Consider the following 13,639-nt stretch of genomic DNA (forward strand, 5'->3'; position numbering starts at 1 on the left):
ATTTTCCACATTTCTGAGACTCAGTATGTTGGGATGGTAGAGGACGGGAAAATGGACGCAACCTGGAAAGAAATAAGTTGTTCTCAGTCGCTTCATTGGGGACACAGGATCCATGGTTCGCATGATGATACTAAGTACTTCATAGGCCTCATCTACACATCTACGTGAAAAGATGGTACATGTGTCTGTTTTTACCATCAGTGTGTCATCTACGTGTTTTTTACCATCAGTGTGTCATCTGCGTGTCCTTTTTTACCATCAGTGTGTGCCATCTACGTGTCCTTTTTAATATCCGTGTCATCTATGTGTCCTTTTTTACCATCAGTGTGTCATCTACGTGTCCTTTTTTACCATCAGTGTGTCATCTACATGTCCTTTTTTTACCATCAGTGTATGTCATCTGAGTGTCCTTTTTTACCATCAGTGTGTCATCTACGTGTCCTTTTTTACCATCAGTGTGTCATCTACGTGTCCTTTTTTACCATCAGTGTGTCATCTACTTGTCCTTTTTTACCATCAGTGTGTCATCTACGTGTCCTTTTTTACCATCAGTGTGTCATCTACATGTCCTTTTTTACCATCAGTGTGTCATCTACATGTCCTTTTTTACCATCAGTGTATGTCATCTACATGTCCTTTTTTTACCATCAGTGTGTCATCTACGTGTCCTTTTTTTACCATCAGTGTGTCATCTACGTGTCCTTTTTTACCATCAGTGTGTCATCTACTTGTCCTTTTTTACCATCAGTGTGTCATCTACGTGTCCTTTTTTACCATCAGTGTGTCATCTACATGTCCTTTTTTACCATCAGTGTGTCATCTACATGTCCTTTTTTACCTTCAGTGTGTCATCTACGTGTCCTTTTTTACCTTCAGTGTGTCATCTACGTGTCCTTTTTTACCTTCAGTGTGTCATCTACGTGTCCTTTTTTACCTTCAGTGTCATCTACGTGTCCTTTTTTACCATCAGTGTGTCATCTACATGTCCTTTTTTACCATCAGTGTGTCATCTACGTGTCCTTTTTTACCATCAGTGTGTCATCTACATGTCCTTTTTTACCATCAGTGTATGTCATCTACATGTCCTTTTTTACCATCAGTGTGTCATCTACGTGTCCTTTTTTACCATCAGTGTGTCATCTACGTGTCCTTTTTTACCATCAGTGTGTCATCTACGTGTCCTTTTTTACCATCAGTGTGTCATCTACGTGTCCTTTTTTACCATCAGTGTGTCATCTACGTGTCCTTTTTTACCATCAGTGTGTCATCTACGTGTCCTTTTTTACCATCAGTGTGTCATCTACGTGTCCTTTTTTACCATCAGTGTGTCATCTACGTGTCCTTTTTTACCATTAGTGTGTCATCTACGTGTCCTTTTTTACCTTCAGTGTGTCATCTACGTGTCCTTTTTTACCATCAGTGTGTCATCTACGTGTCCTTTTTTACCATCAGTGTGTCATCTACGTGTCCTTTTTTACCATCAGTGTGTCATCTACGTGTCCTTTTTTACCATCAGTGTGTCATCTACGTGTCCTTTTTTACCATCAGTGTGTCATCTACATGTCCTTTTTTACCTTCAGTGTGTCATCTACGTGTCCTTTTTTACCATCAGTGTCATCTACGGGTCCTTTTTTACCATCAGTGTCATCCACGTGTCCTTTTTTTGTCATGTGTCTTTTTTTTGCCATCAGTGTGTCATCTACGTGTCCTTTTTAAACCATCAGTGTGTCATCTACGTGTCCTTTTTTACCATCAGTGTGTCATCTACGTGTCCTTTTTTTACCATCAGAGTGTCATCTACGTGTTCTTTTTTTTTTACCATCAGTGTGTCATCTACATGTCCTTTTTTACCATCTGTGTGTCATCTACGTGTCCTTTTTTACCATCAGTGTCATCTACATGTCCTTTTTTACCATCAGTGTGTCATCTACGTGTCCTTTTTTACCTTCAGTGTGTCATCTACGTGTCCTTTTTTTACCATCAGAGTGTCATCTACGTGTTCTTTTTTTTTTACCATCAGTGTGTCATCTACATGTCCTTTTTTACCATCAGTGTGTCATCTACGTGTCCTTTTTTACCATCAGTGTGTCATCTACGTGTCCTTTTTTACCATCAGTGTGTCATCTACGTGTCCTTTTTTACCATCAGTGTGTCATCTACGTGTCCTTTTTTACCATCAGTGTGTCATCTACGTGTCCTTTTTTACCATCAGTGTGTCATCTACGTGTCCTTTTTTACCTTCAGTGTGTCATCTACGTGTCCTTTTTTACCTTCAGTGTGTCATCTACGTGTCCTTTTTTACCATCAGTGTGTCATCTACGTGTCCTTTTTTACCATCAGTGTGTCATCTACGTGTCCTTTTTTACCATCAGTGTGTCATCTACGTGTCCTTTTTTACCATCAGTGTGTCATCTACATGTCCTTTTTTACCTTCAGTGTGTCATCTACGTGTCCTTTTTTACCATCTGTGTCATCTACGTGTCCTTTTTTACCATCAGTGTCATCCACGTGTCCTTTTTTTGTCATGTGTCTTTTTTTTGCCATCAGTGTGTCATCTACGTGTCCTTTTTAAACCATCAGTGTGTCATCTACGTGTCCTTTTTTGCCATCAGTGTGTCATCTACGTGTCCTTTTTTACCATCAGTGTGTCATCTACGTGTCCTTTTTTTACCATCAGAGTGTCATCTACGTGTTCTTTTTTTTTACCATCAGTGTGTCATCTACATGTCCTTTTTTACCATCAGTGTGTCATCTACATGTCCTTTTTTACCATCAGTGTGTCATCTACGTGTCCTTTTTTTACCATCAGTGTGTCATCTACATGTCCTTTTTTTACCATCAGTGTGTCATCTACGTGTCCTTTTTTATCAGTGTCATCTACATGTCCTTTTTTACCATCAGTGTGTCATCTACATGTCCTTTTTTACCATCCGTGTCATCTACGTGTCCTTTGACCTTCAGTGTGTCATCTACGTGTCCTTTTTACCATCAGTGTGTCATCTACGTGTCCTTTTTTACCATCAGTGTGTCATCTACATGTCCTTTTTTACCATCAGTGTGTCATCTACGTGTCCTTTTTTGTCATGTGTCTTTTTTTTTACCATCAGTGTGTGATCAGTGTTTTTTATAGATGGATAAAGAAAGAAATTAAAAAGCTTCTCCTATACTTAATACCGTTAAAAATGGACTGCATATGGATGCCATCTGTGTGCTGTGCGTGTTTTTCATAGACCTATCCACTTCTGTTGGCCCTTATCTGTGTTTCTTGGAAAAAATGGACATGTCCTGTTTGTTTTGCACAGACACAGGGTCCATAAAAAACTCGGACATGTGAGCAGAACCAAAGATTATAATGGGTGTATGTTGTATCTGGGGAAAAATAATGGATACAACACATACATGCAGCACTGATGATTGAATGAGTCCTTTGAAAATAAGCTGACCCCTCCCCAACAGGCTTCCCCTTGGGTGCCGACACTCAGCTATTCAGTTTAGCTTGGTGTTATTTGGAAGCAGTATAGCTCTAGCCCCCTGAGGAAGCCTGTATAGGTGAAACTGGTTAGGTGAGCTATATACATGTGTGTTGTTCAGTTTAAGTGCACCTGTTAAAAAAAAAAAAAAAAATGAATAGAGAAATATATAAAGTGCTACATTTAATCATTAGCTGCAGCCATGATATAGATAGGAAAGCATATGCATAAAGAAGTTGACCATCTGCAGCTGCTTGTGGGGTGTTCCAATTGGTAACCGTTTCATATATATTAGAATTAAAATTACTATAGTGAACCTGTATTATTCCAAGCACAGACCACTTTTTAATGATAAGTCTTTTTTTAATGTCTGAATAGCTGATCTGTCTTGGCTTTAGTTAGTTTGGGAAGTACTCTTTTTATTTTTTTGTTTGTTTTTAGAGGAGGCCAGACATTCTTTCAGATGCTTAGCCACAGAAGCATGCGTCTTAGGCAGTTAATAATGTCCCTTGCTGCAGAGCTGCGTTGCTGGCTCCCCTGTCGTCTTTTTGGCGTTGCAGTGTTTTTGCGGCATCATGATGTCCGAGTCCTGGCTAGGCACTCGTTGGTGCTTTTCCTCCTGGAAGTTTCACTGCGGCGCCCATCCCTCCCCTCTCTTCCAATCTCACTCCCTAAAGCGATCTCCATCTTATTCTTAGCTTTTTCACCTAGTCATTGATAGAATACTTAGCAGTGCTTCCATTTTTTTTTTTACCTTCTATGAAAGCACTGGCCCTTTTCTTTCAAGGCCCAAGTCAAGTTGTTTAGAAGATCAACTTTTGTTGTGGTACCTTGACCGTTGGGGCACTTGAAAATGTTATATCGCTCATAGTCTCCCAAAAAGCGTATCGCCTCCATTATACTTTCCACCAGTAGTCAGGGTGGAGCTCAAGGTGGTTCAACACTCCAGTGGAATCTTGGGCTCTCTCTTATAGGGGCTTGATTTTTCTTTTTCCAGTTTAGGTTGAAAATGTTGAAAGCCTGCTAAGCTTGGGATTCTTAAGATAAGTCCACAACTGCCGTTCTTCATTGCAGATCTACCTGGGTGGGGAAGGTCTAGCTGGATATTGTGGGTGATTCCCAATAGTCTTCTCTTCTACTCAGTTCTTGGTCATTTAATTTATTAGCAGAACTGTTTGGTTCACAGTTCACATGGCTTTTGTGCCTTTCGGTTTAGGTTTGTCTGACTACGAATAGGGAACATGGTCCGTAGATGTTAGCGCCTCTACCATGACATTTAGAAGGCTTCTTGCTCATAGGTGAGACCCTATCGGCAGTGCTTATATGGTGATATCGTCATTTTTAATTCTGCAAGCCTGTCTCCAGCCAGGGGTAATTACCAAGGGCCAGGTTATTGCCTTGACTATTCTGGCCCAGCAGACCCTGAATTTTAGGCCATAGGTCAGAACTGCCTGCCTAGGCAAGGCAAACTATGGACTACTATATTAGCCCCACTGGATTTGGGGAACCTAATCTGGTCTTGGATACCTTTCAGGTCTTTTTTTTTTTTTTTTTTTTTTGTGCCGAACACAGATATAGCCCCATTTAGGCAATCTGACAGGATGAATTTTATTTTCTTCTTTAGCAATCTCTTCCATCAGGTGAGGCTCCAAGGGGGGGCTCTTACTTGTCTCTGTCCTTCTCCTGGACACTGTGGTATGGCTTTCAGCTCTCTCCTTTCTCTTAGTACGTTTTCAGCCTTCCACCTTAATGAAGAAATTGCTGTCCCTCCATTATGTACTTTGCCTTTCGTAACCCTAACGCAGAGTTGTGTCTCACAGTTCTGCTTGAATGTTCAGTTGTCTTGTGGGTTCTTCTGTTAAGGCCCCGTCTCACATAGCGAGATTGCTAATGCGTCACAGATTTTGTGACGCAACAGTGATCTCGCTACATGTGACGCAGCAGTGACCGGCCCCCCTGCTGGATATCGCTGATCGTGCAGTAATGTCCTGGGCCATTTTTTCGTCGTCGGCGTCCCGCTGGCCAGCATGCATCGCTGTGTTTGATCGCTGGAGCGTTCCTGCATCGCTAAAGAGATCTGCCTGTTAGGCAGCTCACTAGTGATCATTTAGCGTCACACCAGCGATCCCTACCAGGTCGTATCGTTGTCGGGATCGCTGGTGCGTCGCTAAGTGTAACGGGACCCTTAGGCTCTGGCAGAGGTCAGACTGCCTCGGGCAACCATTGTTCTCTGGTTTTGATCTGTCACTGCAGAAGATTGGGCAAAGCTTAGGGCAGCCTTGCCGTGGCATAGCTCTCCCTTCATGGGATTGAAGCCTCTTGTGTCTTACACCTTTAGGTGTCTGTTCTTTTATTTCATCGGGCCTCAACTTAGTTTTCAGGCCACATATTTGTGGAGGTTTTGCCTTTGTATCTAGGGATGCAAGTCTTATCAGATGGGTAGTACAAGTGGCAGATGCTTGAGTAGTAACCTGACCTGAGGAATTGCTATTCTTCCTTCTGCAGTAATGGTATTCGTTTTCCCACCCAAGTGACCGCTTTAGGACGTACCATGGTTCCTGTATCCCCCACTGAAGCGACGGAGAAATAAAGATTTTTTTTTTTTTTTTTTTTGGCGCTCACCTTAAAATCTTTCCAGAAACATTCATTAGGGCACACCACCCCTTCCTATGTTTGGGACAAGGGGTCTTTGTTTTGCTTCCCCTACTTTTTCACTACCTGAATTGCTGGGTGTTAGCTGCCCAGGTGTAGACTGTGGTGGAGGAGTCAGCTATTCCACTTTAATGTGTTTACTTTTTGTTGTTTTTTTTTTTAGGATTCTTTAGGAGTTCACAACGTCACCAAACCCGTGTCCTCTATTTGCAGTGGCATCAATTTTCTTCTTTATCCTAAAGTTCTGTATGAAGTCGCCATGTTTGGCCTGCAGGACTCCAACAATGAGGTGCCGGCGATATCTTACACTACAGTTGTATTTCTAGTGATCGCAATCTGGTGGAAGTGCAGCCGGATATCTCTACGATGGGCAGTCTTGACAATCACGCCACGTTCCCGTGTTTTCTTAGGACGTCTTCTTTCATATAGAATTGTGCAATATTTCTGTGTTTTCTACTGTTACAAAGTAGGCATTCCAATTTATTATGATTGGTTTGCACTTGGTAATTATAGGTAAGGTTGAAGAATTCATTTTGTCAGTAAATATATTAATCTAGCAGATTCAGTCGTTAAAAAGTTTTTTCATTGTTTACACATTTTGAAAAATCAGCAGAAAACTCATTACTTTCTTTTTCTTATAGGTTTGTTTGGCTGCTAAGTCTGTTCTAACATATTTCCTCCAAGGGCGCCTTGTGATGACCCCTTCATCTTGGAATAAGTTTATTGAGGCTCTTTGTCCAGTCATACCGCTTTTACAGGTAAGGCTGACCTATAATTAATCTGTTCGCTTTCTGAAAAAAAAAAAAAGAATTCTCAAGTTTTAGTATTGCTGAGAAAGTAGAAACCCTGTGGTTGCTTGAATTTTGCGTTATGGAATATTACATATTCTGGTGAATAATTGGCTGGGGTGTTGTACTGTGGCTGTAGCCCTGGTAACACTTTCGCAGCATAAGACATAATAGTATAAAAGACAATAAAAAGCGGTCAACCAATGTAGGTACCCCTAAATGAATGAAAACTTCAGCTTGCCAAACAAAGAAAAAACAAGCTCTCAGCTCATCAACCCAAACATTTCTGTGACCCAGAAAAAGTAAACTGTATTGTTTTTTTTTTTTTTTTTAAACAAATTTTTGTATTTTTTTGTCAACTCTTCCAGGAAAAACAAACCTTACAAGTTAACAATTATCACAGGAATCTGTTCTGGAACGTGAACCCAAACTTTTTTTTTTTTAACCGTTCGGCTGGGTGTCCGCCCATATTTACACAGCAGATGCTGTTATACCGTATTTTTCGGATTATAAGACGCTCCGGGTTAAAACACGCACCCCAAATTTTGAGGAGAAAAATAGGCAAAAAACTTGTTTTTTAATAAAATGGTGGTGCTTCTCATCCATGCGTTTTCTTGCTTACCAGGGGTGGTGGCTTCGGTGAAGCAGGGTCCCAGGGTCGCTGCTTGAGGAGGCAAGAGTTGAGCGTTGCTGCAGGTCGTGATGAGGGGGTGTTCTGATGTGCTGCTGCGCTGTCTGGTGTTGCTGCTGCGCTGTGTCTGGTGTTGCTGCTGCGCTGTGTCTGGTGTTGCTGCTGTGCTGTGTCTGGTGTTGCTGCTGTGCTGTGTCTGGTGTTGCTGCTGCGCTGTGTCTGGTGTTGCTGCTGCGCTGTGTCTGGTGTTGCTGCTGCGCTGTGTCTGGTGTTGCTGCAGCGCTGTGTCTGGTGTTGGTGCTGCTGCGCCGTGTCTGGTGTTGGTGCTGCTGCGCCGTGTCTGGTGTTGGTGCTGCTGCGCCGTGTCTGGTGTGGGTGCTGCTGCGCCGTGTCTGGTGTGGGTGCTGCTGCGCCGTGTCTGGTGTGGGTGCTGCTGCGCCGTGTCTGGTGTTGGTGCTGCTGCGCCGTGTCTGGTGTTGGTGCTGCTGCGCCGTGTCTGGTGTGGGTGCTGCTGCGCCGTGTCTGGTGTGGGTGCTGCTGCGCCGTGTCCCGCGGTGCTGCGGGGGGCTCTGTCGACATTTTATGAAAGGCCAGAGCCCCCGCAGTTCTGTGGTTTCCTGTGCAGAGGACTCGAGGAAAATGGCTGCCGGGGGTGGTGCAGATGGAGATCTCGGCACCAAGATCTCGGGAAATGAGATTTCAGCGCTGAAATTTCATCTCCTGAGATCTTGGGGCCGAGATCTCCATCTGCGCATGTGCTCTGACCCCCCCCGCAGTGGCCATTTTCCTGGTGTCCACCGCACAGGAAACCACAAAACTGCGGGGACTCTGGCCTTTCACAAAATGTCGGCAGAGCCCCCTGCAGCACCGACGGACACAGCGCAGCAGCACCGGACACCCGCAGCAGCGGTATATGTCTTGATTGCTATATTTTTGGTACTTCAATAGAAGTACATTGAAGGGCTTCTGTCAGGTCATAAGAACATCTCCAAATAACATCGGTGGCAGTATTTCCTCCTCTCCCACTCTCAGAACCAGAGTTTTTGGGACTTCATATATTTTCTGACATCTATATGAAAGTTGTAAGGATCATAGCCAATCAGCATCAACAAAAATTGTTTTGGGCAATTCTAATTGGCTGAGAAGCGACTGATAGACAGGGCCCCCCATAAATATTCTTTATAATATACATATATATACTGTACATTCTACATATTGGTTTTCTCTGGAGACACTAGTTAACCCCCTAAAGGCATATTATTGGAAAGAACAATGCAGTGTCGATCTGTCATGCGCATTACACCAACAAACCCCTTTACTGTCAGTTGGGGATCTGTTTTGTCCCACATAAGTCAGTCATTTTGATAAAAAACCTGCTGCTGTATTCTGCTCAAATGTGTAAGAATGGCGACATACGCTCCTGGTGGAGCATCCACTGCAGAGGGGAACATCTCGCACCTGTCTCCACATACATGGAGCCCCCCTATATTTGTCCTTATCTATACACCAGGATTGTCCCCCCCCCCCCCATACTAATACCTGAGATTTGTGAACATCGTTGTCACTGAAATGTTATAGCATTTTAGCTTTGAGTACTGCTGTTGAGTAGCCTTCATTTTCTCGATGTTGCATTCTTTAGGGTTTTGCCGACAAAGAAGAAGCTTTAGGCAATTCAATTGTGGCTCTGTGCGAAACTTCGGAAAGGGGGGAAGGAGTTTTACCTAAAACCACTTTGTTAAAAGCCGCAGTGCGGTTTCTATTTTCCAAGAAACTGACGTAAGTAACGTTCTTTTATCAATGTTGTAAAAGTTCTAGCTTTTGTTTTGGATCAATATGCTTCTCGGTGCCATATACACTTAATAGTTACCCATACTTTAGGCTTGAAAAAAAATGAAACTTTTTATTTAATTTTCTTTCAAAATTTTAGAAATTTTTGTGAAAGCATAATTCCACATTTAGTAATCTTTTTTGAGTTAACAGGGTTTAAAGGGGTAGGAAAATCCTGAAATGCCTCAATGTTTTCGATGAAATGTTGAATTGTGGCATGTCCTTTGTTATGCTCCAGTGTGTAATGGGTAAACTGACAGTTCTTGTACCATTTTATGATGTCTCATGCTCCATGTAGGTCAATACCGGCTTTCATAATACTTCTTTTTCCCTTTTGAAATCAGTGAGCTGCTTATCTCTCTGATTTGAGTCTCACTTATAAAAAAATAAATAAATGGTTAAAGAAAATGTCTTTTTTGCCCATAGCAATCAATCACTGCTCTATTTTCATTGCTTAAAAGGAATCTTTGCCTTGTTTTTTGCTACTTCACCAGAGCGCAACTTGATGTAAGGGTGGCAACCCTGATCTACCAGTTCTCTGATTGCTGATCTCTGTGTAACTCCGCTCATACTGCTGATTGTCAGCTTTCTCTGTACACTGTGCATAGGCAGAAAGCTGTCAATTAGTGGTGGCATGTTAGGACTTCATGGTAGCAATGTTACTGGTCTTCTAGTGCTAATCTCCTGATAGCAGTAATTTTCTCAAAACTACAGAGAAGTCCAGTAATTGACACATTGCTGGAATCAAGGTGTCTGTCTCTAAATTATTCTGCTGTCAGATTGGGTTGTAAAAACCTGGTGACAGATTCCCTGAAAGCTGTACTGTAGTTGGTTGCTGTGGCCAACTAAGACCATTTTATTTTTAATGGGTCGGCAAACAAGTGTGCTGGCACCATATGATTAACAATGCATTGATTAGTCCTTGTGTGGAAACACGTCAGGCTGAGCCACACAGAAGGAGCTACGGGTGCTCACCCAGGGAAAATTTATAGCGGAATAGAATGAAAGGGTCACGCTCACCACTCCATAAAATCCTTCTTTATTTCATTGACCTAAGAGGTGGCAGGGGGAGACTGAACTCATCGAGGGCGGTGACCTGTTTCTCGCCAAATGGCGCTTCAGTGTTCCAAAATCTAGCATTCTGTCATATTAACTTCAACAATACACTAAGGCTAGTTTCACACTAGCGTTTATTCGACGCAGCGCACGGCGCCGCCTACTATCGCACATGGACGCTTGTGATCTGCGCACCCTATCTTTAGCATAGGGTGCGCAGATCGTGCGCTGGTCGTGCGCTAGTAGGATTTTGGCGTGCTCTGCGCACTTTTGAAGGTGTGCCGTGCGCGCCGAAATGCAACATGCTGCGTTCGGCGCGCACGAGCGTACCTTCAAAGTTGCGCAGCGCACGCCAAAATCCTACTAGCACACGATCTGCGCACCCTATGCTAAAGATAGGGTGCGCAGATCGCAAGCGTCCATGTGCGATAGTAGGCGGCGAGGACCGGATGGGGCGGGCAGGGAGCCGACAGGGGGCGGGGCTTAGCGGCGCTGTGCACTGCGTCGAATAAACACTAGTGTGAAACTAGCCTAAGGGAACTTGGAGAATTATTCAGTGTTTTTATTTAATTGTTGTGATCTATTTGTCAAACTTGGAGCTTTGCGTCGTCTTTCCTCTGTTTTGCATTGCATCACAGATACGCAGCTCTTCTGTATCAGCAATGATTCCACCATCATCATGTAGAATCGGGGCGGTTGGGGGAATTTTGAAGGCTGTTTTGCCCGTGGCTGTTCTATGGCGAATCTTTAGATATAACAATTCTATCGAGAGCTGTTCCTACAATTTTCACAGCACCCACCTACTGGAGAAAGAATTGTGACTGTTTTTGCAATTTTTTGAAGAGTTGCAAATGATAAATCGTTCTTCCAGCTGTTTTGCATAGCTAACCTTGCCCAGTCTCCCACCTACTTTTCAAGTAATATAGCTGTAGAAATTCACACATTTTTACCCATAAACCACTTGCGATGATTTTTATGAGTTAGGGTATGTTTCCATGGTCAGAATTGGCAGAGCTTTGGATGTGGCACATGTCTGCTCCATCCAGAGCGCTGCCGACTTGTGTACGTGCGGTGATTCCGCATCTGTTCACCGAACCATGCGGAATCACTGCGTCCCTATACATTGTACGGGTGACTTTATCTTGCGAAGACGGAGCGTCTCAGCAAGATATATAGACATTCTGCGGTCTAGAAAGACGCGCGGCATGTGTGTATACTCGGGGATGCTGAGGCGTCCCTGCACGCATAGTGGAGATGGGTTTTCATAAAATCCCCTCCACTATGCTGTAACATCTGGCCGCTGCAGATTGGACGCTGCAGCTGTATGCAGCGTCCAATCCGCAGCGATTACTGACTGTGGAAACATACCCTTAGTTGTCTCCACTATTTGGCCTTAATGAATTCCTCGTAACGTTCTCCGGTGCCTACGGCAGAAATCATCGTACCGCCATCTGTGTCAGTCAATAAGAAGGGTATCTCCGGATGGTGGCCGGTTTACCAATTAGTGTTTCCATTCGGCAGACAACATATACAGACTGTTGAATTGTGGCTGCACTAGTATATGTAGTTTACCCCCAACGACGGCACACTGGGTGGGTTTTTTGCCACCTTTCTATCATCCAGACATCACCATTATTAGTATGGCTAGTTTGTCACTATGTTAATATGCGATGCCTTTGCTATCCGGGTTGATGACAAAGAAGCTCTAGAAAAGTCTGATTGTCAGCTGAAGTGCTGAGCACTGCAGGAAAACGTTATGGCCGTCATAAAGTTGTGTATAATAGAAGCATTGACAACTACCTAGAATGACCTGTTCCACTTTTATAAGTCACTTTATTATCACTTCTCATCTGCTTTTGATTGTCTTGTTTTTCTAGGCTACGTACATTGGGCATTAAGTGGTTATCAGTCCATTTAATGAATGAGAAGGAGTCGACCTGCAAGCGCCCCGAGCTCCAAGGGAATGTAATATCTAAGGCTGTCAGTCTTTATATCGTTGAGCGATCAGTAGTCTTAAAGCTGGATGACAAAGAAACCTCATTTTTTAAGGTTAATATGGGTGTTAATTGTAACGTGTAAGATCCCAGCTGTACATTTGGAGCAAAGCGCATGCTGTTAGTTCCTGCGGAAATAAGAACACATAATTTATGGTGTTCAGACTATGTGTTCATTTTTTTGTGTAATTTAATGGAGATGAGCTGTTCAATACATCTAGCCATTATCGCTCCGAGCGGTGTGTGTTTTTATTGCAGTACCAGGGTTTTTTTTTTAATCAGTATTCAATGTGCATTGACTCTGTAGGCAGAGACTGTCAGGAAAGTGGCTGAAATCTTTACTTCAGAAACTGTGGACATGGCACTTCGCAAATCAGCAGCCGAACAGCTGGCAGTTATAGCACAAGGTAAGATAAGCAAGATGTTTGTTTTTATTCCTGGTGTCACCGGAGAATAATCAGATAGATTAACTTTGGTGCTCCGCAGAAAGTATACATCAGCAGGTCGCACAAATTCCATTACGTTTCTTCTCGTCAACGCTCCGGCAATAAAATCACTTTTAGAAGGTTAATTTCAATGGATTTTTTAGAAAAACAAGAGGATTATATATATATATATATATATATATATATAAGTATACACCACCCTAAAAAAACAGAATAGGGATCCAGCATTTTGGCAAAACAAGTGGCATCTGTACCAAAAATAAATCATAGATCATTGTGTATTGTTTTATTTTACATTGCAAAATGTGTTCAATATAGCTTAAAAGGGTTGTCCTCTACATTATTTTATCGTACAAAGTGAACAAAATATAAATGAAAAGAACAGTCACCTACTGGACCCCTGCCAAATCTCCGCACCGATGGCCACAGGCCTCTATTGATCTCCTCACATTCTCTACTAGCGGGGAAATCTGTTTTATAATTTAATTTAGAGATGTCCAACAAACATAAAACCTAAAAGAAAACAAAACGTGTACAATAGCCAACTGCTAACCAGACAAGATATGGAAAGATGTGCAATGGCAAGAAACATGTATTGTACTCGGCCTTTATGTGTTCGATAACACCACATGGTGTGCAGAAGTTACCATTCAGCTCTGGAAGTGACAAAAAGGGAAGGATTTGTGTCCTTGTGCTTAAACTTTCTGCTTTTTTTTTTGTTTAATGCTATTAAACATACAGCACAACCCTAATTATGTTTTCTCTGTAGTATTAT

General features: G+C 42.7%; 1 protein-coding gene across 3 annotated transcripts in view; it reads left to right on the plus strand.

Moving 5' to 3' along the window:
- Positions 1 to 13,639, plus strand: part of RTTN (rotatin) — a 328,322-nt gene that overhangs the window by 104,303 nt on the left and 210,380 nt on the right. For all 3 annotated transcript variants that reach the window (XR_012234901.1, XM_073590015.1, XM_073590014.1), the window contains exons 16-20: positions 6,286 to 6,411; positions 6,764 to 6,880; positions 9,181 to 9,317; positions 12,302 to 12,473; positions 12,726 to 12,825. Coding sequence is in view for 2 of the 3 variants with exons in the window: in XM_073590015.1 (XP_073446116.1) it covers positions 6,286 to 6,411; positions 6,764 to 6,880; positions 9,181 to 9,317; positions 12,302 to 12,473; positions 12,726 to 12,825 (652 nt within the window). In the remaining variant the exon portion in view is untranslated. The remainder of the gene's footprint in view (positions 1 to 6,285; positions 6,412 to 6,763; positions 6,881 to 9,180; positions 9,318 to 12,301; positions 12,474 to 12,725; positions 12,826 to 13,639) is intronic.

The sequence above is a fragment of the Dendrobates tinctorius genome, unplaced genomic scaffold, assembly GCF_039654945.1.
Source record: "Dendrobates tinctorius isolate UK_male_01 unplaced genomic scaffold, ASM3965494v1 ptg000115l, whole genome shotgun sequence".
Taxonomy (NCBI): domain Eukaryota; kingdom Metazoa; phylum Chordata; class Amphibia; order Anura; family Dendrobatidae; genus Dendrobates; species Dendrobates tinctorius.